Source organism: Neolamprologus multifasciatus, chromosome 23, assembly GCF_963576455.1.
Source record: "Neolamprologus multifasciatus chromosome 23, fNeoMul1.2, whole genome shotgun sequence".
In the NCBI taxonomy this organism is placed as follows: Eukaryota; Metazoa; Chordata; class Actinopteri; order Cichliformes; family Cichlidae; genus Neolamprologus; species Neolamprologus multifasciatus.
The window spans coordinates 23,347,438-23,372,151 of NC_140460.1; the positions used below are offsets into that span (position 1 = coordinate 23,347,438).

The following is a 24,714-nucleotide window of genomic DNA, read 5'->3' on the forward strand; positions in this document are numbered from 1 at the left end:
AGGTGCGATTTGAAGCTGTGCATTTTTAAATTCGGCCACTGTGAGGGCATCCTACCTGCGCATGCAGTCGAGGGCCTGCGTGAAGACCTGCGGCGCCATGCCGTGCTCATGCTGCAGGATCAGGCACTGCTCCAGTGTGATGGACATAGCGGTGCGGTCTTTGGCGCTCTTGCAGCTGGTGAAGCGAACGCCGTTCAGCCGCCGGCAGATCTGAGATGGTGAGACAAGCAGGGAGGGGAGGTGAGTCACTGCTGATGATTTCGTTTTTGACATCTTTAGAGAAGAGCAGCTGTAAAATTTATAATGCAGTAAAATCCTACTGGAGAATTAAAGGTTGCTAACAAAGCAGTCGGACATTCTGAGTAAAAGAGCGCAAATGTCACCTCCGCAGCCTGCCACAGGATGTCTACGTTCTTGTTTTTCCTGGCGTTGACATTCTGCCGGAGAAACCTGAGCAGTTCAGGAAGGCACGTCTGAGAGCGAGACCTCGGGAGGCCTGAAAGTAGATAAGAACAGAAAAAAGAAGGGTTAAAGCAGGAGTTGCGACACTAATGGTTTGTGGTGCAAGTCAGAAAGAAGGAAAAACGTGAAAACTGTGTACTCACAGTCCTCCGGCAGGACTTCTTTGAACTGCTCGTAGTATGAGTTCAGTCTGGAGAGACTCTCAGAGTTTATGTTCTCCTGCAGGGACGTGTCTCCAAACCTGAAAAACACACAAAACAATATTTTTTCCAATCTCAAACACCTGTGGTGGTAAATCCCGGACGTGCTCACTCACTTCTCAGCCAACGTCTGCTGCTCATTGATTCCCACGTTGAAGTGCACCGGCTGTACCCGCAGCAGCATGCCGCTCTGGATCTCTCGGGGCAGGGCTTCGAACATGGGCCCCGGCAGCGGGATGCGGACATTGAAGCCATCCCGGTTCCCTGTGATGATCGGCAGCATCTCGGGGGTGGAGGTGCCGGTTGCTTGGGTGACCTTAAAGGAGCAAAGGTACATGTATACGCAGCTTTAATACCTAGATGGAAATTGTGAACCAAGTGCCCGTGAAAAGCAAAATAAATACTCAATTAAAATTAACAGAGCCCGTCCAGCGAGGCTGCGAGTTTTTGAGCATGTCCTCAACTCTGCAGAGACCAAACCTCAGCTTCAGTATTAAACTGACTCAACTTTGATCGCAAGCTTAATCAGAGAGGGATTTGTACTTCTGTATTAAAGATACGTTGTAACACCGAATTCTTCAGACTCCACAACCATACATTCACCTCCTCGTTTCCTCTTCCTTCTTGACTGACCAGTGACCATGAGTAGCATTCACAGAGAGCTGAGTTAGACTCTGAGCTCCCTGGAAAGATTGTATCGATTGTCTAGCTCTTAAGCGCTTCAGCTTGAGTTAACCGAGGATGACCTGGAAAAGCTCACTGGGGGAACAGGATGTCTCAAATATAGAATGCTTAGCCTGATGCCACCACAACTGATGATGGCCGGAGCTGCGGCATGCATGCATCCAGACTTCCATCCATCTTCGCCTGCATACAAACTTAAATCGTTGAAGAAAACGTATTGATCACTTTTCCTACATTGTATTATCTCTCAGCAGGGATGCCACAGAGAGAGAATACAAAAAAATGACAATGAGAACAAATACTGGATCAAAACTAATGAGGGCTGTAAAATCCACAGGAAGGGACAAAAAATCCAAAGCTTTCAAAATAAAAAACTGTTTTTGTGCAGTTTTAATGGACAGAGTCAATGTTTGTGGTTTATAGCTGCACTCTGCTTGTTTACGTTTAACACAAAACTTTTCATGTCTTTTTTAATACAAAGCCAGGAAAACTACAATAAAAATGTCAGTAAACACATCCTCATTCAGTTGAGTTCTGCAGTACATTTACTCCAAGTCGTGTCTTCAGAGTGGGTCTAATCTATGTGACCGTTTCCACGTTTCATGCCAGCTCCACCCAAACCTCTGGCCTCCTAATATTATCCTCGTAGAGTGGCTCTACAGCCTGGAAAGACAGTTAGCATGCTGCTTTTCCTTTCTACCTTAAAGGTGACGTTGCGTAGATCCATTATGCCGATGCTCATGTCCTCCAGCATGGCGAGCTCCTCTCCTGCAGACACACACACTGGAAATCAGAGGCTCAGCCAGCTGTGTGCAATTAGAAAAAGCTTTGAGTGTGTTTGTACCGTAGGTGCTGAGCAGGGACTCAAACTGAGCAAGCAGGCCGATGGTGTACAGCTGTCGCAGGAATCCGTTGTCACGGAGACAGTTCCTCAGCTTGATAATGAAGCCGCAGATGAGAGCGGTGAGCTGTAACACACACACACACCCACACACACAAACATGAACTTGAACAGCAGGTCAGACAAGAAAGAGTCAGTTTGTTGTTTTCCAAGCTCAGCCCAAAAACTTTTAAAGCAGCGGTCTGACACCATCATCAGCCACAGCTACTGCTGCAACTGCAAGCTGCTTTGCAACCCTGGTCAACCCCAGCCTCCCACCAGGCAACCTGTGGCTTACAATCAAAAGTGGGAAGTTTTCCTCCTTTCCTCCTTGCAACTGTTGCTCTAGTGTGACTGAGCTGTAATAGTGTTCCTTTCATGTTTAATATGAAACTGAGCTGCATTTGATGTCTCATCTGAAATCTGATGTCTGTGAGGTCGACAAATATGAGTACAGTGTTTTTCAACCATAAACCTGACCAAAAAAGCAATTAGGAAGCAAAACGACTCTATAGCTGTCTGTTTAACACAGTGATCATCACTACACACAAAGACATCCTGCAGTCTGAGCTCGGCATTAATCGCCTGTGTCTGTTGTCACTGATCCCTGCTGCTGCTGTGAATCTGTGCAGTTTAAATAAAGTAAAATTGAAAGTACTTTCACTGCAGATTCCTTGAAATGTTAAACGACACATGATTTAAGCTGTAATTACCACAAAAATCTTACATTTAATTTACAATTCAGATAACACTTTAATTTTTAACACAGCCGGCACTGACTGCAGTGTCGGTTTTTAAACCTGCATCATATTCTCGAATGCAAATCAACATATGGTTTCACATCAAGACACCACCGATTGGCTGCTTATCACATTATGTAAGTGGACTCATGCGGTTGGTTTCTGTGCATCCTTGTGCAGCTCAGCGTGTTGCGGCGCACGCTTTTGAGGACTGCACTGACAAGTTTTATGTAACTGATTTTCAGTTCACACTGCCAGAAGCTCACTTCAAACTGATCTGACTGAAGACGATCAGAAATGTTATACACCCAACAAACCCTGAATGGCTGAGGATCACTATTGAGTTTGCAGTTGTGTGCTCTTAAATATGCTCTTTAATGCATGGTTGAAACAGAGTCTGAAATTCTGCCTGCAGAGTCCCAAACTCAGGAAGATATTTTCATTTGATGAGTAAATATAGCCCCCAGTATATTAGACTGACCAGTGATTCTACGTTGGCCTTAGGTGCCTGTGATGGCGCCAATGATAGCTGGGATACGCTCCAGCCCCTCTGAGAACTGGACGAGCCATTAATGGCCCAGCACACTATAGTAAAAACAAAACAACAGCCATCTCTACAACTAGGAAAGGAAAATAATAAATCCGACCGCCTACTGGGAGGCAACCTGTCTCCAAATAGTTGTAGTCCAACTCAGACCGACTGCAATCACTCTGAGGCAGACTGATAAAGATCTGCAAATAACTGTTGTCTAATTTATAAACACAGACAGATTGTCAACATATTGCAGTCAGTCTGCACAGATGAGCGCAGCAATTCTGGGACACGTGTTTTTACAATAGAGGACTTAAGTGGTTGCAAACTGGTTGTATCGTGGTTATGTGAAAATTGCCGAGTGCCAATGGAAGAATTTCTGAATTTCTCTGTCAAATCTACAAATGTAAGTAGTTGATGTGAATGTCTGTGTATGTAGACGGCAAGAGATTTCAAATTTTCTCAGCTTTATCACAGTTAATCGCCATATTATCAGACCTGGTCCCCGTCTTTGAAGCAACAATTTCAGAGGAAACAAGATCACAAGTTCAATGTGCACGGTGGGGGTTGCGATCATGCAGTGGCCTCCAACCACTGTTTTCCCAGAGTGTGACTGTAGCATAGGAAAAACGATGGATGTGCCAGTGATGGAAGGCCATTCTCAACACATGTGGGTCATTTCTGAGAACTATAATCAAAGCATTAACACTGTCAGAAAACAGGATCTCACTGTCTTTAAACATTGCTTTGGAGCAATGAAACTCAAACCACTTGAATGGCGCAAAAAGAAATTTTAGAATATTTAGCTTTATGCTTTGAAAATGCTTGACTGATTACTTGTAAGTATTTCAGCTCTGATTATGGCTGACTATTATGAAATGCTATTCTTACTTCTTTACTTAATGCTTGGATTAGAGTTTAACTTGAAGTGTCTGAGTCCTGTAGCTGCTCATTTAAGAGCTGCAGGGATCCACCGCTGGGTAAATATAACTGATGTGAGTCAGACAAGAGGGTTTGCCAAAAACTACAATTGCAAAGAGCCTCTAAAAATACAGAAGGAAGGATCCACTTTGAGGACTACATCTGGCATCATATCCTCTTTATAACTGCAGTCTCAGGTGAGTGGGAGTGTGAAATCCTTACTTGCTGTGCTCCCTTTGCCTTTACTCTTTACTCAGACATTTAATAGTCATATGAATACCGTAAAGCCACAAAGTCATAGAGCTCTGAACTCCTTGCTTTTACGATATTTACACTTTTCTTGGCCTTTTCCTTCACTCTGAGTCACTCCAGGATAAACGCATCAGCTCAGACATACATTAACGGAAATGTGTGTAGGTGAGTGTGTCTGAATCACTTGGATGATGTTTGCGTGCTGACCGTTTGGCAGAAGACAATGTCGCGGCGGTACTGCAGCGACACGTCCATGGCTATCGTCGGGGCGATGTCCTGCATGAGCAGGAAGACCATAGACTTCTTGGCTTTGTCGCTCATCATGGCAACGCAGTCCGTGAGCGTGGTGAGGAGAGGGTACAGCGCCTCGCTCCACTCGCCTGCAACAAGTGCAAATAAACCATGAGAGACCAAACACAAATATGCCTTCAAACCAATAATTTCCACACCAAGTAGCAAAGATTGTGTTTTTCAGAGTCCACTTCTTGTTAAATTTGACAGAAACAGAAAAAAAAAGACAAGAGGGACAACGGGGAAAGGAGAAGCACACACACACTGAAATCTTTTAGGGTCAAGCTCCAGGACTAGCCACAAATCCTGCTGGAAAGAACCTAAAAACACTTGCAGAGATCTGACAGAGCTGTTTGAGTCAAAAGCCTGCTGTCAGGCTTGTTCTTAAAAAATAGGAAACGAGCTGAGATAGTGTTACAGACCCCAGTCTTTATGTAAAGAAAAAGCTGCAATTTTAGAGCAGTCCCAGCAGATTCTAAAACAGTGACACTGATTTGTGGGTTTTTTTGGACTGAGGGCAGATTTAGGTATTAAAAATGAGTCAATCACTGTAGCTTTTAAAAAAAATAAAAAATAAATAATGAGTTTTTGTAACTATTTCAGGGTTTGTTGGAGTTCAGTACTCAGTCCAGACATTGGAATATCTCTGCCTGGACATCTTATCAAAATCATTCTGAGTCCTGGAAAAGTGAGTAGAGTGAGAGGAGCACATGTGGGGAGGCAGCTCTTACCTGGATACGCCTCCTCAGCACTGGGGCTTCCATCTGGAAGAGGGGTTGGAGGTGCGACATGCATGATTAGCAGCACTGTACGCCATAGAGGGCAGCAGAGACAACACAGAAGAAACACTGCAGACCAGAGTCCAAACATCCTTATTCTCTAATGGCTCACGAGGAGGAACTCTTTTCTGTCTTATTTTATGAAAATCTAGTGTGTTTTGGGGGGAATTTGGACAGATGTTGGACCCTGGTCTGCTACAACATGTAGAAAATCTCAGATACAACAGCTACATTGCTGCAGTACTGCTGCAACACTGTGCACATAGACACGCAGACCACACATAAAACACTGAACACTTTTTAAAGACGAGTCATTTAAGAGTATTTTCTCAAAGAATAAAGTTGGCTGATGAGGTGAAGGAAAAATCTGCTTATGAATCCTCCAACTTCTTAAAAGTAAGCAGTGACCTGAGCTGAAAATAGATGTGGAGGGATGACTCAGGAAGAAGAAGAAGAAGAAGAGAAAAAACAGGAAAAAAAACAAAACCTACAGGTTTCCTGTTCGGGGCTGGGAGGCCGTGCAGAGGAAAGGGCAAGCTGAGAGGAAGAGGATGGTGGTGGAGATGATGATGATGGTGGAGGCGGTTCTAATAGTGATGATGATGATGATGATGGTGGTAAGGATGGAGATTCCTCTGACGTACTTTCTGGGTTGATCCAGAAAGCTAAACACTTCCCACCATCGCCTTTTCACACCCACATAAAAAAAATCAAGGGGTCAGCAAACAAGTTTAGAACTTTAGTATAAAACAACGAGAATATTTCAATTGTCTTATTTAAATAAATAAAGAGAACGGGTGGGTGAAACTGACTTTTAATTCCAAGTGGTGATAACTTCATACCATATCTGTCTATGTTGGAAACAAACCACAGCAAAACTATTTCTCAGTATTTACTGTCTCTTTGTGGTATTTTTCTCTGAACTCTGCTGACATCTTATCGGTGACTTGCGAGAGGTTTAACCTGCACTGGGTTTAAAGCCAGACTCCAGGAATACTGTCTTACTCTGTGGGACAGGGAGAGCCGAGGGATATAAAAAACACTGTAGTCCCACAACTGGGACATCTGCTCACTCATAACTGCAGATCTCATGGCTCCTATAAACGAGGTAAACACTGGGCTGATGAGCTTCTGGCCTCTTCTTTAGAGTCTTTTTTAAAATATAATGATGTTTTTGCTGTAAATTGTGGTCCTGTGCAGTTTCTGATCCCTCACCTGTGCCGTCTGGTTTTACAACATAAAGGACCTCATAACTAAGAGATCCAAGCTGGTTTCAAAGTAATCCCATATTATTCTAGACTTTTTATACCAACTCCCACTCTTATGGCTCCCTAACTCACTAAAATGCAATCTTTTGACTTTGCTGTGCTTGTTTTAGTCCTCCAGTTTGCAGATTCCTATTAATGGTACCAAAAGCATGTCAGTAAAGACATTTACCAACTCTTGAATCATATTGACACTGTTTTCCTCCAACAGTTTACCACCTCTGAGCCAGATTAACATGTTAGCAACACATGCATCTCTCCCCCCCAGAAACAGTATAACACTGCAAGCATAAATTAAAGAGTGCTGATGAGAGGGCACAGAAGTAAACTACAGCTAAAAGACTGTAAGAGTCTCTTACCTTTCTTACTGCTGCCACCCTGCTGGTCACTCTGGGTACTGTCCTGACTGCCGACGCTGGGTCTCCTCTCTTTCTGAAGCAGCTTGTCGACGCGCTGGATGATGCACTCCAGAGACTTATCCACATTTGACCACACCTTCTCCTGAGAGGACATGTTTACAACATTCAGCTGTTTCAGCTTCAATTTTAGAGAGGAACAAACCAATCAAAAGAGCGTCTTTAAGTACTGTGCTAAAAAAGAAAAGGTGACTCTTTGAAAATATTTATGTGCAAAAAAGGAGTAAAAAACTTGCATGTCTCACACCACTCCTAATTTCTTTGTATATATGCTATAAATGTTTGCTTGTATGAAGTTTCAATTAGAAACAGCGTTACAACTCTGAGCCTGAAAGTCAATATTTGGTGTGACCACCTTTATTCTTCAGCACAGTCTGAACTCTCTTAGGCAGCTTTCTTGTCATGTCTTTAAGTCGTCTTCAGGAATAGTTCTCCAGGCTTCTTGAAGGACATTCAAAGCTCTTATTTAGATGTTTCTGCCTTTTGTTCTGTTCTCTGTCAACATGATCCCACACTGCTTCAATAATGTTGGGGTCTGGGCTCTGGGGAGGCTGATCCATGACTAATATTACTCCGCTGGTATTTTTTTACTGCATTCCTTGTGTATTTGGGACCATTGCCATGCTGAAAAATGAAGCTGTTGTCAATCAGATGATTTCCAGGTGATATTTCTACGGTGGCCCTGAGAGGCCAAACGGACTGCAACTTAAGAAAACACCAGCAATAAGAAAAACACTGCAAAGCAGATTTCCAAAGCACATTTCTGTGGAAATGTTATGGTACAAGGACTGGACTGAAAAAGAGTAAAAAAAAGAAGCAGCCAGCGTCCAAAGAAACACTTTGAAACACCTTAAGAAAGCCTGGAAAAGTATTGCTCAAGAGTACTTTACAAACAAAAGAAAGTCTGTCCTCTTGGAAACAAAATATAACTAAATGAGGGGAAGTTCAGGACACAGTACTGTATTTATTGAAGAAATAAATTACAGCAGGGAATTATACTCAAGTCAGAGGAAGGAGAGGAGGAATTCAATCAGCGAAGATTCACGGATTTCATTACATGACCCTCGTCTCAGTACACAGAGGCAAAATGTTCTCATGACAGTAATGTCACTTCAAGTTCATTAAATTTAAATAAACATATTTTGCGCATCATTTACAAATAAGCAGTGTCAGAGAAGCCACCATTTCTATGAAGACTGTGTGATGACTGCATAATTTCTTTCCTTTGTTATTTATATTTTGCACTCATAATAGCAAAATTCAGTATAATAGCAGAAAAAAGTTTTTGTTTTTATATATCACTACTGTAGATAAATATCATATAACAAGAACAAGAACTTCAAATGACAAAGTGACAAGAACTTAAATAATAAGATGGAAACTGGCACTGTTAAAGGACAATCATTTAAATATTCTGATGCGTAGTTATGCATATATTTTCAATAACATGAGCTCAAAAGTTCACTTATAAGCATCCTGAAGCTTTAACCAACACTCACGTGTTTTTTCAGATACTGCGTTTTACTTATATAAGCTAACAGATGGCTAAAAATAAAAAAAGATTGAAAAATGAACCCAGAGCTTCTCCTTTTTGAGTTTCACCTGTTTTTTTATACTTTCAGTTGGAAATCTGTTAAATTACAAACTGCATGTCCTCTTCTGAAGATTGGTTGTCATCCAGCTTGGTACAGAGTGTAGTTAAGATCTTAAGCTGTATGCACAATGCGTGCCAAGAAACTAAGCTCATTTGTTCTCATGCGAAAATAAATAAATAAATAAATAAATAAATAAATAAATAAATAAATAAATAAATAAATAAATCTGGAATCAAAAAACAGCCAAAAACTGCTGATGAACTCACCCACTCCTCTTCGTGCCAGTCCACATGCAGTGAAGACCGGCTGTTGCGACCGCTGTACTTTGCTGTCAGTGTGTCCTGGTCGTTGCGGAGCACTACTTGTTCGGACTCAGCTGAAGGAGACGCTTTGGAGGCGATGTACTCGGGCCGCGCTGCGTTCAGGGCCTGAATAGCTGAAGCTAGCAGCTTGCAGTCGCACACTGTCACCAGCTGACGGGTCTGAAAGGAAGAAGGTATGAATGAAATAAGAAGCGTCCCCACGTAACGTCACATCACTTCCAAAACCTTTTTGTACCTTATCAGCCAGACTGGTGAGCGTCCACTCCAGTCCGCTGGCCGATCGGTCTTTGGCAGCTCGAGACAGCCTCTCTGCGTAGTAGCTGACCTGAGTCTTCAGCGTGTTGATGTGGGCGATGATCTCTTTGGCTCGGACAATGTCCTGGGGTATGTAGATGATGGACTGAGAGCTGGAGAGGGCGCTACTGCAGGGAACAAAGACACACAGACACGTCTGTATCTGAGCTGGGACTGAGGATGCTCTACACTCACCAGCCACTTTATTAGGTGCTTTATTACTTTATTAGGTACATCTGTTCAACTGCTCATGGCAGCAATTTAGTGCATTTAGACATGGTCAAAACAACCTGCTGTAGTTCAAACTGAGCATCAGAATGGGGAAGAAAGGTGACTTAATTGACTTTAAATGGTTGTTTGGTCTGTATTTCACAAACTGCTGATCTACTAGGACTTTCCCAGACAACCACAACCACAGAAGACCATAAAGATCCAACGTTTGTCAGCTAAGAACAGGAAACTAAGGCTATAACTTGTGAGTGGCAGTTCACTGGGTAAAAATGCCTTCAGAGGAGAATAGCCAGCCTGCTTCAAGCTGATAAGAAGGCAATGATAAGCCACCACTCATTACAACCAAGGTATGCAGAACAGCAGCTCTGAATACAGCAGAAGAGCACACCAGGTCCCACTCCTGTCAGCTAAGAACAAGAAAACTGAGGCTACAATTCACACGGGCTCACCAAATCTGGACAACAAAGGACTGGAAAAATGTCACCCGATCTGTGGAGCTTCAATTTGTGCTGTGACATTTGGTTGGTAGGGTGAGAACATGTCATAAACAATATGACAGCATGGATCCATCCTGCTTCAGGTTGGATGACATCATCTCAAACTGGTTTCTTGAACATGATGATGAGTTCACTGTACTGAAATGGGCTCCACAGTCACCAGATCTCAGTGCAACAGAGCACCATTGGGATTTGGTAGAACAGGAGATTCACATCATGGATGTGCAGCTGACAAATCTGCAGCAACTGTGTGATGCTATCATGCCAATATGGACCGAAAACTTTGAAGAATGTTTCCAGCACCTTGCTGAACTGTGCGATAAAGAATTAAGGCAGCTCTGAAGGTCCAACCCGGTACTGACAAGGTGCACCTAATAAAGTGGCCTGTAGGCGTATATTTTTGTAATGTTTCTGTCTTATGTCTGAAATATGCTTCAGCAGGAAATATACGCTGTAACTGGAAACAGAATACTATAACAGGAAACGGTTTAGGTTTAAGAGGGGTTTCGGTTACGTCTTAAGTTAGAACGTAAACTTCCTGCAGAAGTCTAAATCAAGCTTCAGAGGGTCTGTTTCAAAAACGTAGTGAGAGACATTACCCACTATTCTTAACTTTAGTGTTTCACAGATGTACAAACATACAGTGTCTGCATGCACATGCCTGCTCTTAATGGACCGGAGAGACAACATGGAGCAGACTTCAATAAACGCCAGGCACGGGGAACAATACCACTCGCTTCACAAATTCAGACCATCTCATGTAGAAGAATTTTAAAAATGTCTCTTTAATATTGTCAGGGTTTGACTTTTTAAGCACAGAAACATGTTTTAATGGACTTTAAAATGACGACTGAATTTATAAAGTGAGCAGTATTCAAACAACTTTGTGACAAACCTTGTGCTCGCTTTAAGACAACACACATTTTAGTTCTATATTAGTTAACACAACACTGTTAAGACTGATGCGCCACGTGCTGTTATTTCTTTGCATTAACATAATAAGCTATGCAAAACCCCATTCTTCCAGCTTAAAACTGAAAATACATTGTTGTACAAATCTTAAGGATCTATGAAAATGTGATTTTTTTATTTTGTATTTTTTTTAGAAGTGTCAAATGAAAACAAGCAAAGCAGTGCAACGACTCACCATTCCTCCTCATATACGCTGATCGGAAAAGTAACAAAAACAAAATTAAGAGGAAGCCATAAAAAGGGAACTGCAGGATTAATGCAGAAATTGAAGAAACAAAGATGACAAAAAAACAACTGTTTAAATACAAATCACAAGATGAATAAAGCAAAATATAAAAACCCAAAACAGAAGCAGAGGTCATCGCAACTTGCTTCCCCCCACCTCTTTCATTTTCCTATGTGACGCCCCACTTTGTGCTCAACTTACTGTTTCTTTGCTTCCTCGAACTTCTGGATGAGCTTCCTCAGACCACCGTTCTTAAAACCCTGGCAGTGAGCGGCCGGGGCGCCGACTGTTACCACATCATATGTCTGTTCTGGAAAGACAAACAAGGATGTTTTAAAGGCACAACAAGAAGTGCGTACAATCACAGCAAGATTTGTTTTTTAATAATTTGTATTCGTGTCTAACCAAAACCCAGCTCATCCTGCACCCTCATCCTCTGAACGTGAAGGTTAGTGGGCATGAACTCCAGCTTCTTGTCTGCTTTCAGGTTACTGGCTTTGAATGATGGGCCTGACAAAGAGACGAAGAAGCTTAGTCGTTATCTTTTTAACTTTTTCTTTTAGGTGTACTCGGGCCTGCACGTACACTGACCTCTGTATTCACTGAGGTCAGACAGTGTCTCTTGGTAAGCGAGTATTATGTTCTGGTACTGAGAGACGATCTGCCGCCGCAGGTTCTCCCAGCAGGGGGACAACTCTCCCAACTCCTCCAACTCACAAACCCTGCAGACGGAATAGTTAGAAAGAGGGAAAAATGAATCATCAAGTACTGCGCTCGCTTCAATATGCATTTCAAATGACTTGCAATAATCCATAATCAGAAATAATTTCCATAATTTAAAGAATTTCTCTGATTTCAGCTTCTCGGACGAGATAATTTGCTGCTTGTTTTGGTTTAATGTAACATCCTTTCATTTATCCTCCCTCTCCTATACATCCAGGTTCAAGGTCATGGGTTTGGTCAGTCTAAGCAGAGAAACTCAGACCTCTCTTTTCCTGGCCGCCTCTTCCAGCTCATCTGGGGGAAAACTGAATTATTTCCAAGCCAACCGAGAGATGTAATCTCTCCACCGAGCCCTGCTCTGCCCTGGGTCCTCCTCCCCGCAGGACATGCCGGAAACACCACACCCAGGAGGTATCCATAAGGCATCCAAATCACATGCCAGAATCACCTCAGCTGCCTCCTTTTGATGTGAAGGAGCAGTGGCTCTAATCCAAATGTCTCCCCAATGACTGAACTCTTCATCCTATTACAAAGGCAGAGGCTGTCCACCCTTCAGAGAAGGGTTATTTTGTCACTTCTATCTGCAATCTCATTCTTTCTGTCACTATCCAAAGCTTGCGATCATAGTTGACGGTGGGGAGGTAGATTGACCGATAAACCAAGCGCTTTGCTTTTATGCTTAGCTCTCTCTTCACCAAAGCAGAGCCCTAATCCGTCAGTCAACCTCCCGCTCCACTCTCCCTTTATTCATGAAGAAGTGCTTAAGGTAACTAAACTCCTCCACTTGAGGCAACAAGTCATCCTTGACCTGGAGTGAGCACTCTGCCCTTTCTTTGCTGAAGACCATGGCCTCTGACTTGAAGGTGCTCATTATCATTTCTGCAACTTAGATGCAAACCATACCGGTGCAAGCTGAAGACCTCTACCCAATGAAGCCAACAGAACAGAATCATCTAGAAAAAGCAGAGATGATATTCTGAGGCCACCAAAATTGAGATCCTCCAACTATCTGGCTATGACTAGAAATTTTGTACATAGAAACTAAGGACACAAAGTTTAATGAAGCAATAAAGTAAATTTCTTTGGGTTTTAAGCTGCTGTAGAGAAAACAAAACATCTGAAAAGGTCAAACTGGGTATTGTGAAGTTTAAGTTATAAAAAATTTAAAATTACGATTCTTGTTCTTTATGTATTAAATATTTAACCCCTCAAAGGTTTGAAACAATTATTGAGCTCACAAGCTTGTCTACAGTTATGAAGATGAATCATGAGACCGCCGAGTTGGGACCATCTATGAAGTGGAACACTGGATAAACCATAATGGTGCAAAAGCATGCATTTTAGGTCTCTGCTAATTTTTGTTTTGTTATATTCATTTGGCCTCCATCACAAAGGCCTAGAAACCAGTTACAAACCTATGAAAAAACTGTATTCCCCAACCAGTTGGCAAGTGGTTGCTGGCTGTGTGCGACAAAAACCTCTTAATGACTGCACTGATGACAAGCAGATTTCTGTACTCAGCAGCAGTGTTTGCAGACAAGACACCCACTTGTCTGCAAACACTGTCCAACTACTGACCAGTAGGCCATATCGAAATCAGTTTACACATCATTGGTCTCCTGTTGGTTATTACAGGAACTTAGTTTTGCCTTTTTTTTATTTTATTAGTCATGTCAATTCAGTTTCTTTATAAGCACATTTTAAAAACAAGAGCTGGCAAAAGTCGCGTACAGCTAAGAAGAAGAAAACAGAGCAGGAAAATACAGAAAAACTGAAGACGAACAAGTAAGAAAACAAAAGAAAAGAGTCAAAGCTCAGGCTTTAAAGATGTTGAGTGTTGATGAGGTTGGTAGCGTCCAAAGTTGAGGGAAAATATATTTAACAACTTCATTGTTATATTTTGTGATCAAAATGACTTCACAGTGCAATGGTGGGAAAATCTGATTTCTGGTGATGGTTGAAGGAAATTGCAGTTGTGATGATGTCCACGTCTCACAGAATTTAAGCAGGCTGCTGCTAAAATTCTCCACCTGCATAAATATTGCAGTTGAAACATCTGATGTATTTTACACAGTGTTAACCTGTTTTGAATCCATTTTGAGAAACTATGCATTCTTTAAAAGCACAAAGCAAAGAGCAAAAAAAGTTTTACAGACCAGCAGTAAACAAGAGGTTCAGTTTATTCAGTATAAGAAATGAAGAATAAGTAAGAACAAGTAACATGTTCTTTATTGGTAAACTTTAGAAATGCTGTACATGGCTGTACCTGGCTGCATCCTCCTCCAGCAGCAGTTTGACAAACTGTCTGGGAATGTTTAGAGACAAGACGCTCTCGGCCATCTGCTCCAGCACTCGTAGGTGGTTCCCATCAGTGGTGGGGAAGCGGTACATCCTCGACATCGTGCCGCCAAACACTGAAGCAACACAAAATTCAGTTAGCTTGGATTAGATGAAGACAGATCTGACCAAAGTTTTTCCTCAGTAAACAACATTATTGCTTTCCGTTATTTTTGGACTGCCACTCAATCCCCGAGGTAAACAGACACCTCCCACTCACCGGGGACAATCAATACAACTCAACTGCATGTTGATGGAAAATGTGAGTTAGAGAAATGAAGGACGAGGAGAGAAAAAATAAAAAACCAACAGGTGCAGGGTTGAAATTCAGAAGACATACTCCTCTCAGAATATATGACTATAAGGGTCAATGAAGCTCTGTAAAAGTGTCCAAATGAGTCACTTCTTTCCAGAGACGGAATTACTGCTCGAAGATTAGCTTGGTATAAAGATGTAGGTAAAAATGTTCACATTCATATGTTGTAACTTGTTTTGAGCAGTCATGTATGCCACATGGTGATATGGGTCTTCAAAGTTTTGCCTTTTTGAAGTTTTTTCCTGTGAATTATCAGAAAGCAGATCAAACATTCAGGTACCAATGCTCGTTTCTGTTCCTTTACATCCTACACACTGAAATGGGGCTATTGAAACTAGGTTGAATCCCATGATTTATACGCTTACAAGATCGCTCAATGAAACTTGAAGTATCACAGTCTTAGTGTACATTTGATTTGGTATCAGGAAAATGTAAGGCGAGTTAAAAAGCGCCACTACTATGTCCTCAAGGGACTTTAACTCAGAAAATATTCAGTGTGTGCAGAATACATTTTGCCTGGCATCTTTAAAATTAAATTAAACTAAAACTATTAAATATTAATTTCAACGAGTTAGTCAGTTTGTTTCACACTTTCTCTTTGGTTTTCCATGCACATAAACCTAATACCCTAAGGTCTCAGTGACACAGGGCTACAGACCAGTATCCAACCATTTTACAAACTCTGGTCAATAGGGGAAAATTTGTATTCCCCACCCAGGTGCCAGGTGGTTTCTAGAGGCTGCTGGGCACTTTTGGGACCAAAACTCTCTTTGGTTACCAATAGTTTGCTTGGAAGACGCTGACTTGTCTTCTAAAACTTGTTAACTACTCTCAAAGGGAAAGTGAAACGGTGAAAAGTACAACCCAAACTAAAAAATCTGATTCAAGATTATAATTATAACTAGAAATGAAAAAACATTTCCGTAAACTAAAATAAAAATAAAAACGTTTGACATTTGAAAAATATAAAATTGAAGGAATTTTAAGAAACTTAATTATAGAGCGCATATCCTTCATTTTTATCTTTGTCAGTAGTTTAATTGTTTTTTAATTGTAATAACTATGCTGATATTCCTAGGTCTTGCCTCTAACATGTGCCCTGCATACAATATTAATAGAATAGAATAGCTCTTTATTGTCACTGTTACAAGAACAATGAAAGGCAGTTTGGCATCTCTCCATGAGTGTGAAATGCACAATAGCGTAAGTATTTACACAATAACACAGACAAATTTACATTTAGACATGTACAAGTTATACATACACCTGCATACATACACATACATATATGTATGTATATATATATATGTATATATATATATATATATATATATATATATATATATATATATATATATATATATATATATATATATATATATATATATACATATATGTATGTATGTATATATATATATATATATATATATATACATACATACATATATGTATGTGTACACACACACACACTTAAAACATGCACGCCCTATATATACACACACACACACAGTGGGGCAAAAAGTATTTAGTCAGCCACCGATTGTGCAAGTTCCCCCACTTAAAATGATGACAGAGGTCAGTAATTTGCACCAGAGGTACACTTCAACTGTGAGAGACAGAATGTGAAAAAAAAATCCATGAATTTACATGGTAGGATTTGTAAAGAATTTATTCGTAAATCAGGGTGGAAAATAAGTATTTGGTCAATAACAAAAATACAACTCAATACTTTTGTAACATAACCTTTGTTGGCAATAACAGAGGTCAAACGTTTACTATAGGTCTTTACCAGGTTTGCACACACAGTAGCTGGTATTTTGGCCCATTCCTCCATGCAGATCTTCTCAAGAGCAGTGATGTTTTGGGGCTGTCGCCGAGCAACACGGACTTTCAACTCCCGCCACAGATTTTCTATGGGGTTGAGGTCTGGAGACTGGCTAGGCCACTCCAGGACTTTCAAATGCTTCTTACGGAGCCACTCCTTTGTTGCCCGGGCGGTGTGTTTTGGATCATTGTCATGTTGGAAGACCCAGCCTCGTTTCATCTTCAAAGTTCTCACTGATGGAAGGAGGTTTTGGCTCAAAATCTCACGATACTTGGCCCCATTCATTCTGTCCTTAACACGGATCAGTCGTCCTGTCCCCTTGGCAGAAAAACAGCCCCATAGCATGATGTTTCCACCCCCATGCTTCACAGTAGGTATGGTGTTCTTGGGATGCAACTCAGTATTCTTCTTCCTCCAAACACGACGAGTTGAGTTTATACCAAAAAGTTCTACTTTGGTTCCATCTGACCACATGACATTCTCCCAATCCTCTGCTGTATCATCCATGTGCTCTCTGGCAAACTTCAGACGGGCCTGGACATGCACTGGCTTCAGCAGCGGAACACGTCTGGCACTGCGGGATTTGATTCCCTGCCGTTGTAGTGTGTTACTGATGGTGACCTTTGTTACTTTGGTCCCAGCTCTCTGCAGGTCATTCACCAGGTCCCCCCCGTGTGGTTCTGGGATCTTTGCTCACCGTTCTCATGATCATTTTGACCCCACGGGATGAGATCTTGCGTGGAGCCCCAGATCGAGGGAGATTATCAGTGGTCTTGTATGTCTTCCATTTTCTGATGATTGCTCCCACAGTTGATTTTTTCACACCAAGCTGCTTGCCTATTGTAGATTCACTCTTCCCAGTCTGGTGCAGGTCTACAATTCTTTTCCTGGTGTCCTTCGAAAGCTCTTTGGTCTTGGCCATGGCGGAGTTTGGAGTCTGACTGGTTGAGGCTGTGGACAGGTGTCTTTTATACAGATGATGAGGTCAAACAGGTGCCATTCATACAGGTAACGAGTGGGGGACAGAAAAGCTTCTTACAGAAGACGTTACAGGTCTGTGAGAGCCAGGGATTTTCCTTGTTTGAGGTGACCAAATACTTATTTTCCACCCTGATTTACGAATAAATTCTTTACAAATCCTACCATGTGAATTCATGGATTTTTTTTCACATTCTGTCTCTCACAGTTGAAGTGTACCTCTGGTGCAAATTACTGACCTCTGTCATCATTTTAAGTGGGGGAACTTGCACAATCGGTGGCTGACTAAATACTTTTTTGCCCCACTGTACATGCAATCTGAGGAGCAGGTGCATTGTGAGGTACACACTCAGTGTGTGTGTGGGGGGGCTGTTGCTACTATAATAAATACGGTTATAAGAAATACAGTTTAAAAAGGTAGGAATGTTGGTTGCATTATAGTATAAATAAAAATATGGTTTATAAATAAAGCGTAATGAGTGTTGGCAGTGCAGTTATCCTTCAAACAAGGTGGAGGTAGGGTATGTTTGACAGCCGGTGGGTAAAAACGTCTATTGAGTCTTTTTGTCTTTGACCTGATCAACCTGTTCAACCTTAATTAAATAGACTAAAACTACCAGTGAAACTAATAGAAACTACATTAAATCTAAACATTTTCAAACAACAGAAACTAAACTGAAATAAGAAAACCCACTCTGGAAACTTACCTGAAACTAAACTGAACTGAAAATCAAAAGTCAAAATGAAATAAAATAAAAAACAATCAGAAAATACCTACAAGTTGTGGTGTGTTGGCACAACACTGAAGGCAAATTTTTGCCATTTCTGGTTTGTGCGACAGTTTAGCCGAGTTTCACTTTCACTCAAACAGCAAACAACAAGTGTTTCTAAACAAGCTTACATCTTGTTAATGGAGGTTTTATTGTGCACCACCATGTGACTGACAGCAGCTTCTAGCAACCACTCAACAACCAGCCAGGAATTAAATATTTTTCCTTCCCACCAAAGGTTGCCAGGGATCCACAGACTGATCTCTAAGCTTATGTGAAAGGGTTCTAATGAAGGCATTTAATGCAGGAAGATCTGTTTAACATTCATGTCTTTAAATGCTTACTCAGTTACCAGATTAAACAATTTCGATCCAAATGTTTCATTAAACTGATTAGAAACATATCAGCAAAGTACAGGACAATGTAGCCAAGTTATTTTAACTGATTTAAGAAGAAAGAAAAACAAAACTTCACCAAAACCTTACTAACACCACGCTACTTTGCACACACTGAGTCACAGAGCAAAGCTGTCCCACCTGAGCGCAGCAGGGTATCTTTGCACAACGAGGCGTACTTGATTCGGACTCCCATCGACTCCGTCAGGCTCTCGTCGACAGGCAGCACCGTCTGCAGGACAAGCACAAGCACCAACATTATACTAAGTCAGCTCTGGCAGGCAGCATCCACCTTCCTTTATCTCTCCACTATCACCTACACCACACTCCCAGAGCTTCTACACAAACCCGAGATAAATGACTTTACTGCCACATGGCGATGTCTTTATTGTACCATGATCATTTAATATATATGCTTTATATGCAGTCACAGAAAAACAGCAAGGCTCAGGAGCAAACATGCAGCATTTTACCAACATTTGAGAGACAATGAAGCGTAAACACTCAGAAATCTGTCTGAGATATTTAAGTATACAAGTCTAATCAAATTCTTTACAAGCAAACATAAGAACTTTTGATGCAAATGCAAAATTATATTAATTGATGTAACCTCAGAACATTTGTTGAGCTTGCAGATATAATAACTGACGCCAGTGTTGGCCAATGATGGAAAATATCTACTCTGATCACAAGGAAGATAAATAAATCTGCCCGTGGCTGCCAGCCTCTTACCCGGCCGTTGATGCTTTCTGGCAGACGTCCCATCGACATCCTCTGATCTGTTCTCTCCTCCATCTGCCACGCCGCCACAGTGATGTTCCCTACCCGCTGGTTCTCTGCTGATCTGCCCGTTTGAACATAAAACAGCATTAAAGCTGCTAATCATTCTTTTAGTATCATTTAATTCCTAAATAGCTTTTTTAAGTGCCAAAAAACCTTCTGCAAACTAGGTTAAAATTAAGAGATCCGCTTTTAATCTTCTATGTTCTTACCAATGGCTGTATAAAGATCTTCTACAGTCAGTGGCTCTTTCTTCTCTGAAAGAACATCTTTAGCAGCCTTAGCTAATACTTGCTTCCTGTTTCCTATTCATTTTAAATGCGGTGTTCCTCAAGTCTCCCACCTCAGCCCACGTTTGTTCTGTGTGTTTTTTTTTTTTTAATATCCTTCTTCTCAGCCAGATGATTCATTTCCAGAGTGCCACCCACCACTGCCATTTCGATTATATTGAGTTACATGTCCTTCTGCTATCCAACATCCTCAGCAGATCTTCTTCAGTGGCACACTAAAAACTAGAACCACAAATCTGTCACTATATCCTTTTTCCATTTCAAGTTTTGTCTTGCAAATTTAGCAGGAAACACACTTAAAGTAAAGGAAGGATGACGCACATTTCATTTTACTAACCACATTAGGCTTTGTGTCAAAATGGAAAAAAAGAAATGACAAACAGGCTTTTATATGTTGTAAATACATAAATGACAGCACTTCTTACTTTTCAAAGTAAGAAGAAACATTTCATAAAAATGAAATGTAATTTCTGTACAGTTAAAATTCAAGCATCTTTTATTTCTTGCTTACCGTTGTGGTCAGCAGTTTACACACAATCATCATGGGCATGAATGTCATGGTAAGCTTTCTTTGGCTAGACTGCCTTGATGACATTAAATCATGGTTTGCATTAAATCTTTTGAATATAAACGACCAAAAAAATTGAGATTGTTCTATTTGGACCTTCTGACCCTCGCTTTTCTCTTAAGGTTGACCTTGGTCCTCTGGAAAAGTCCAGAAATCCCCTTGCAAAAACTAAGAACATTTTGTCATTTGCTGACTTCGAGAAAGTGAGACATGCATTTATTTCATCCAGGCTTGACTACTGTAATAGTCTTTATTTTGGTATCAGCCAGGCTCTGCTCTCTCATCTTCAGCTAGTTCAGAATGCTGCAGCCTGACTCTTGACAGGCACTCGTAAACATGACCATTTTCCCCCAGCCTTTGTTCATTTACACTGGCGTCCAGTATGTGGTAGAATTGATTTTAAGATTTTTTTGCTTGTTTTTAAATCTCTAAATGGATTAGCTCCAGCATACCTCTCTGATCTGTTAACTAAAAATACTCCAAATAGAACTCTTAGGTCAGCTGCTAGTTGCTTCTAGTTTGTCCCTAGAAGCAGTCTAAAAAACAGAGAAGACCGGGATATTGCGGTTGCTGCGCCCAAACCTTGGAACAGTTTGCCTCTTGAAATTAGGATCTCTCCAACACTAAACATTTTTAAAACCTGTTTGAAAATGGCGTATGGCGCTGGCAAGGCTGGCAGCCTTAACCCAATTTCCATCGGGATGAATAAAATATTATCAATCAATCAATCAAAACACTTTTTTACACTCTAGCTTTTAATTGTGGCTGAGTTTTGTTTTGTTCTTTGTGTGTGTTTGATCTACTTTTTACTTTTTTATTATGTACAGCACTTTGGTCAGCCTGTGCTGTTTTTAAATCTGCTTATAAATAAATTGCTTGATTGATTGATAATCTTGTCTTTTTAATGATTTCTTTTAACTGTTCTTTTCCAGGGTGGAATGACTGTGCAGCATACATCTTTAACAACTTTAACACACTGGGTGCACATGTTTGTTAACTTCTTGTTAGTGATCATGATTGTGTCCAACTGGTAGCTTTTCTTTGCAGCCTAAAAAGGATTGTTTGATTGAACTCGTTGGACTGACCAATACTCAAAACTAAGGGAAAGTCTAAGGAACTCAGTGAAGATCCAAGAAGGAGAACTGTATATTTAAACAAGTTGGGAAGGTTTTGGAGTCTTTTCTAAACAACTGCAGATTCCAAGGTCATCGGTTCAAACAACTGTATTTAAGTACAAGTTATTCAGATTTGCTGAGGTCTGGAAGAAGATCCAAACTGTTACCCTCAAATGAGAGGAAATTGGTAGGGATGCCCAGGAACAAATCAGGAACCATCAAGACTCGAGCCTGTCATGAACTGGAAACTGCTGGAAGACCAAAATCTCTGTCCACAGTGACACCTGTTTTACATCATCATGGACTGAGAGGGTGCTGACCAAGAGAAAAGCCCCTTCTTGAAGATCTACACCTTCAAACTTGACTAAAATTTGCAGCTGCCCACATCAACAAGCTAGATGCCTTCTAGAAAAAAGGTTTTATGGTCAAACCAAACAAAGTTTGAGCTATTTGTCCACAATGACAAGAGGTATGTTTTCAAACCTGTACCAGCTGTCAAGCAGGGTGGTGCTAGCATCATGCTCTGGGGCTGTTTTGCTGTCAGTGGTACTGGTGATGCAAAAAGTGGATGGAATAATGTAGGAGGAGGACTACCTCCAAAATCTTTAACTTGACCTCAAATCAACAGCTAGACCATTGAAACTTTGACATAATTGGGTGTTCCAATAGGATAATGATCCCAAACACACATTAAAACGAGTTTTGAATGGATAAAGCAGGTTCACGTTGAACTTCTGGAATGGCCTTCCCAAAACCCCGACCTAAACCCTGTTGAAAAGATTTGTGGACTGAGCTTAAAAGCCAAGATTGTGCCAAGAAACCAAACACCTTAACTCTTCCAATTCTGCCAAGAATAGCAGTCAAATATAAGCCAGGATTATACCAGAAGCTCACTGATGGCTGTGAAAAGTGTCTGGTTGAGGTGCAACATGCTAAAAGACCGTGAACCAAATATTAGTGGGGGTGTAATTATGATATTGGAATATGCAGTTGTTTAGAAATGGCTTCAAGAAATCTTTCACTCGCAGTCAGTTTATGTCTTCAAAGTGAAAGTGGTGCATTAAGACGGCAATAAAACAGCAATAAGATGGAGTGAGTTTTGCTTAAAGAACTGGGGTGAATTTAAAGAATCTTGAATACAGCAGTAAAAAAGCAGAAGTGTTTGTGTGTTTAAGTGTGTGTTACCGCAGTTCGAGCTGTAATTTGTGGCTCTTCTCTTGCAGTATCTCCTTCACAGGGAAAAGTGCAGAGCCCAACATGTACATCTGGACAGACAGACAGTTCACACGCTGAGCTGCTTCTTTGCTCAAATTATTAAAATAAAATTATCAGTGCTGCTGGTCGTACCGTGCCCTGCGAGCGATCCTTCACATCATACGCAGCCAGTTTGACCTGCGTCAGCTGGTTGATGTTGGAGTCCTGGAAGAAGGCAATGCTGCTGAGGAAGCTGGGGTTACTGGTGCCCTGTGGAGAGACACAGGTTACACAAAATAGTTCAGCAGTTCATGTTTTGTTTTATTGTTATTATCATATTACATTTTCAAGGAAAAGTAACACAATACCAGCTTCAATTTGCGTTGACATTTAAGTTAAAAGTTCAAACCATGTGCAAAACAGGCATTTTGGAAGAAGAAAGTCATTGTAACACATACAGATAAGCCTAAAAATACACTGGTTTCACACTGTATCATTTTAACTTTGCCAAATATGCATAAAAATACATATTTATGAGTGTTTACCCAACAAAATCCTTATTTTTGATGACTCACTCTGCACTTGAGGGGGGGTGTAAATAAATGCATTCAATACAAAGTGATGTGACCTCTGAAATTGCTCGTTCAGAGGTCACATTTGTGTATGGCAACAAAACTTTTCTAAAAGTGTGTTTATGCAGTTTTATTATTCATTTCTCCCTCGTCCTCCACATCCAGACTGAATGACGTAGATAAGGAAGGTGTGGGTGGTGGCAAACAGGTCACTATGCCATAGTTAAGTCACACCTACAAGCTGAAATCAACGTTATGGAAGCTAGAGCTGCTTAAACATTAGTCCAACTGCAACTTTAAGTCGGTTTCTGTATCTGTGTGACGAGTCTGACCTCTATGACTTCAGTCTGGGCGTGTTTGGTCCAGAAGGCCTGCGGCGGTGTCGTGCAGCTCACTGCTACAAAGGTGTTGGGTTTTCGGTCCAGAGAAGGAGTCACCAGGTCTGTGCATGCTGGGTGAGAAAACACAAGCAAATCAAGCCAAGAGGCAAGCAGGAAGACTCTCGTGGTTGCTTGTGGTGCTTGTGGTTGCACAGGCAGTCTTGCAGCTGCGAGGTTGGAGAGTTTGTTTCAAAATGTTTGGATTGATTACACATACTCATTAACTCACAACCAGCTGACCATATACTCATATATTCTCACTGTCTGATATATTTCTGCTGCTGAGCTGCAGTGAGTAGATCATGAACTGAGGCACTAACGACCTCTAAATTTAAATACGGGTTATAAATGTCACGGACAGCCATCATAAATGCTCATATTACTCACCCACACTGAATTCCAGCACAGGTTCATCTGGGTCCTGACTATTTCCTGCAAAGTAACACAAACATCATCAGAACATTAAGTCAGAGAAACAGCATTTGAAGCTTTTGTACATGATAAATTATGCTGCAGTACTAAAAAACAAAGTCGACCAGCAGTTCATTTATTAGAATCATCTCCAGCTGCAACATTGAAGCTACTTTACGTCAATTTTGATTATGTTTAGATGCAAATGAAACTAGCACCCTTGTAATGTCTTTTTAAATTAAAGGTAAACACAGCTCAGACTTTCAAAAGGCTTTTATTTTGAAATACACCGAATGACTTGACGTGGAATGACAGCCTGAGGTATTATACTTCCCTTTAGATTAATAGCATGTCTCTAAAAAGGATGTTTTCCTGTAATCCCTTTCATGGCTATATGAGCCATGTTTACCTTTATAGGAAAGGTTTTTATTTTGATCAGATCCGATCAAATCAGACTGCCTTGATATTAAATGAGTGACAGTCTGACGTGTTATACTATC

The 24,714-nt window shown here is 41.0% G+C and overlaps 1 protein-coding gene across 12 annotated transcripts in view; it reads right to left on the reverse strand.

The window, feature by feature from the left end:
- Window positions 1–24,714, reverse strand: part of inpp4ab (inositol polyphosphate-4-phosphatase type I Ab) — a 75,983-nt gene that overhangs the window by 18,150 nt on the left and 33,119 nt on the right. For 2 of the 12 annotated variants that reach the window (XM_085150542.1, XM_085150538.1), the window contains exons 3-25: window positions 24,191–24,235; window positions 23,756–23,874; window positions 23,005–23,121; window positions 22,843–22,922; window positions 19,637–19,748; window positions 19,046–19,136; window positions 14,550–14,697; window positions 12,152–12,282; window positions 11,966–12,070; window positions 11,762–11,870; window positions 11,510–11,527; window positions 9,576–9,762; window positions 9,284–9,499; window positions 7,366–7,507; window positions 6,233–6,427; window positions 5,694–5,768; window positions 4,879–5,051; window positions 2,191–2,314; window positions 2,047–2,114; window positions 779–978; window positions 606–703; window positions 384–496; window positions 56–210 (exon numbers count right to left, since the gene is read on the reverse strand). In XM_085150542.1, the coding sequence (XP_085006668.1) occupies window positions 56–210; window positions 384–496; window positions 606–703; window positions 779–978; window positions 2,047–2,114; window positions 2,191–2,314; window positions 4,879–5,051; window positions 5,694–5,768; window positions 6,233–6,427; window positions 7,366–7,507; window positions 9,284–9,499; window positions 9,576–9,762; window positions 11,510–11,527; window positions 11,762–11,870; window positions 11,966–12,070; window positions 12,152–12,282; window positions 14,550–14,697; window positions 19,046–19,136; window positions 19,637–19,748; window positions 22,843–22,922; window positions 23,005–23,121; window positions 23,756–23,874; window positions 24,191–24,235 (2,821 nt within the window). The remainder of the gene's footprint in view (window positions 1–55; window positions 211–383; window positions 497–605; window positions 704–778; window positions 979–2,046; window positions 2,115–2,190; window positions 2,315–4,878; window positions 5,052–5,693; window positions 5,769–6,232; window positions 6,428–7,365; window positions 7,508–9,283; window positions 9,500–9,575; window positions 9,763–11,509; window positions 11,528–11,761; window positions 11,871–11,965; window positions 12,071–12,151; window positions 12,283–14,549; window positions 14,698–19,045; window positions 19,137–19,636; window positions 19,749–22,842; window positions 22,923–23,004; window positions 23,122–23,755; window positions 23,875–24,190; window positions 24,236–24,714) is intronic. The other 10 variants (XM_085150548.1, XM_085150545.1, XM_085150541.1 and 7 more) reach the window with 9 other exon arrangements.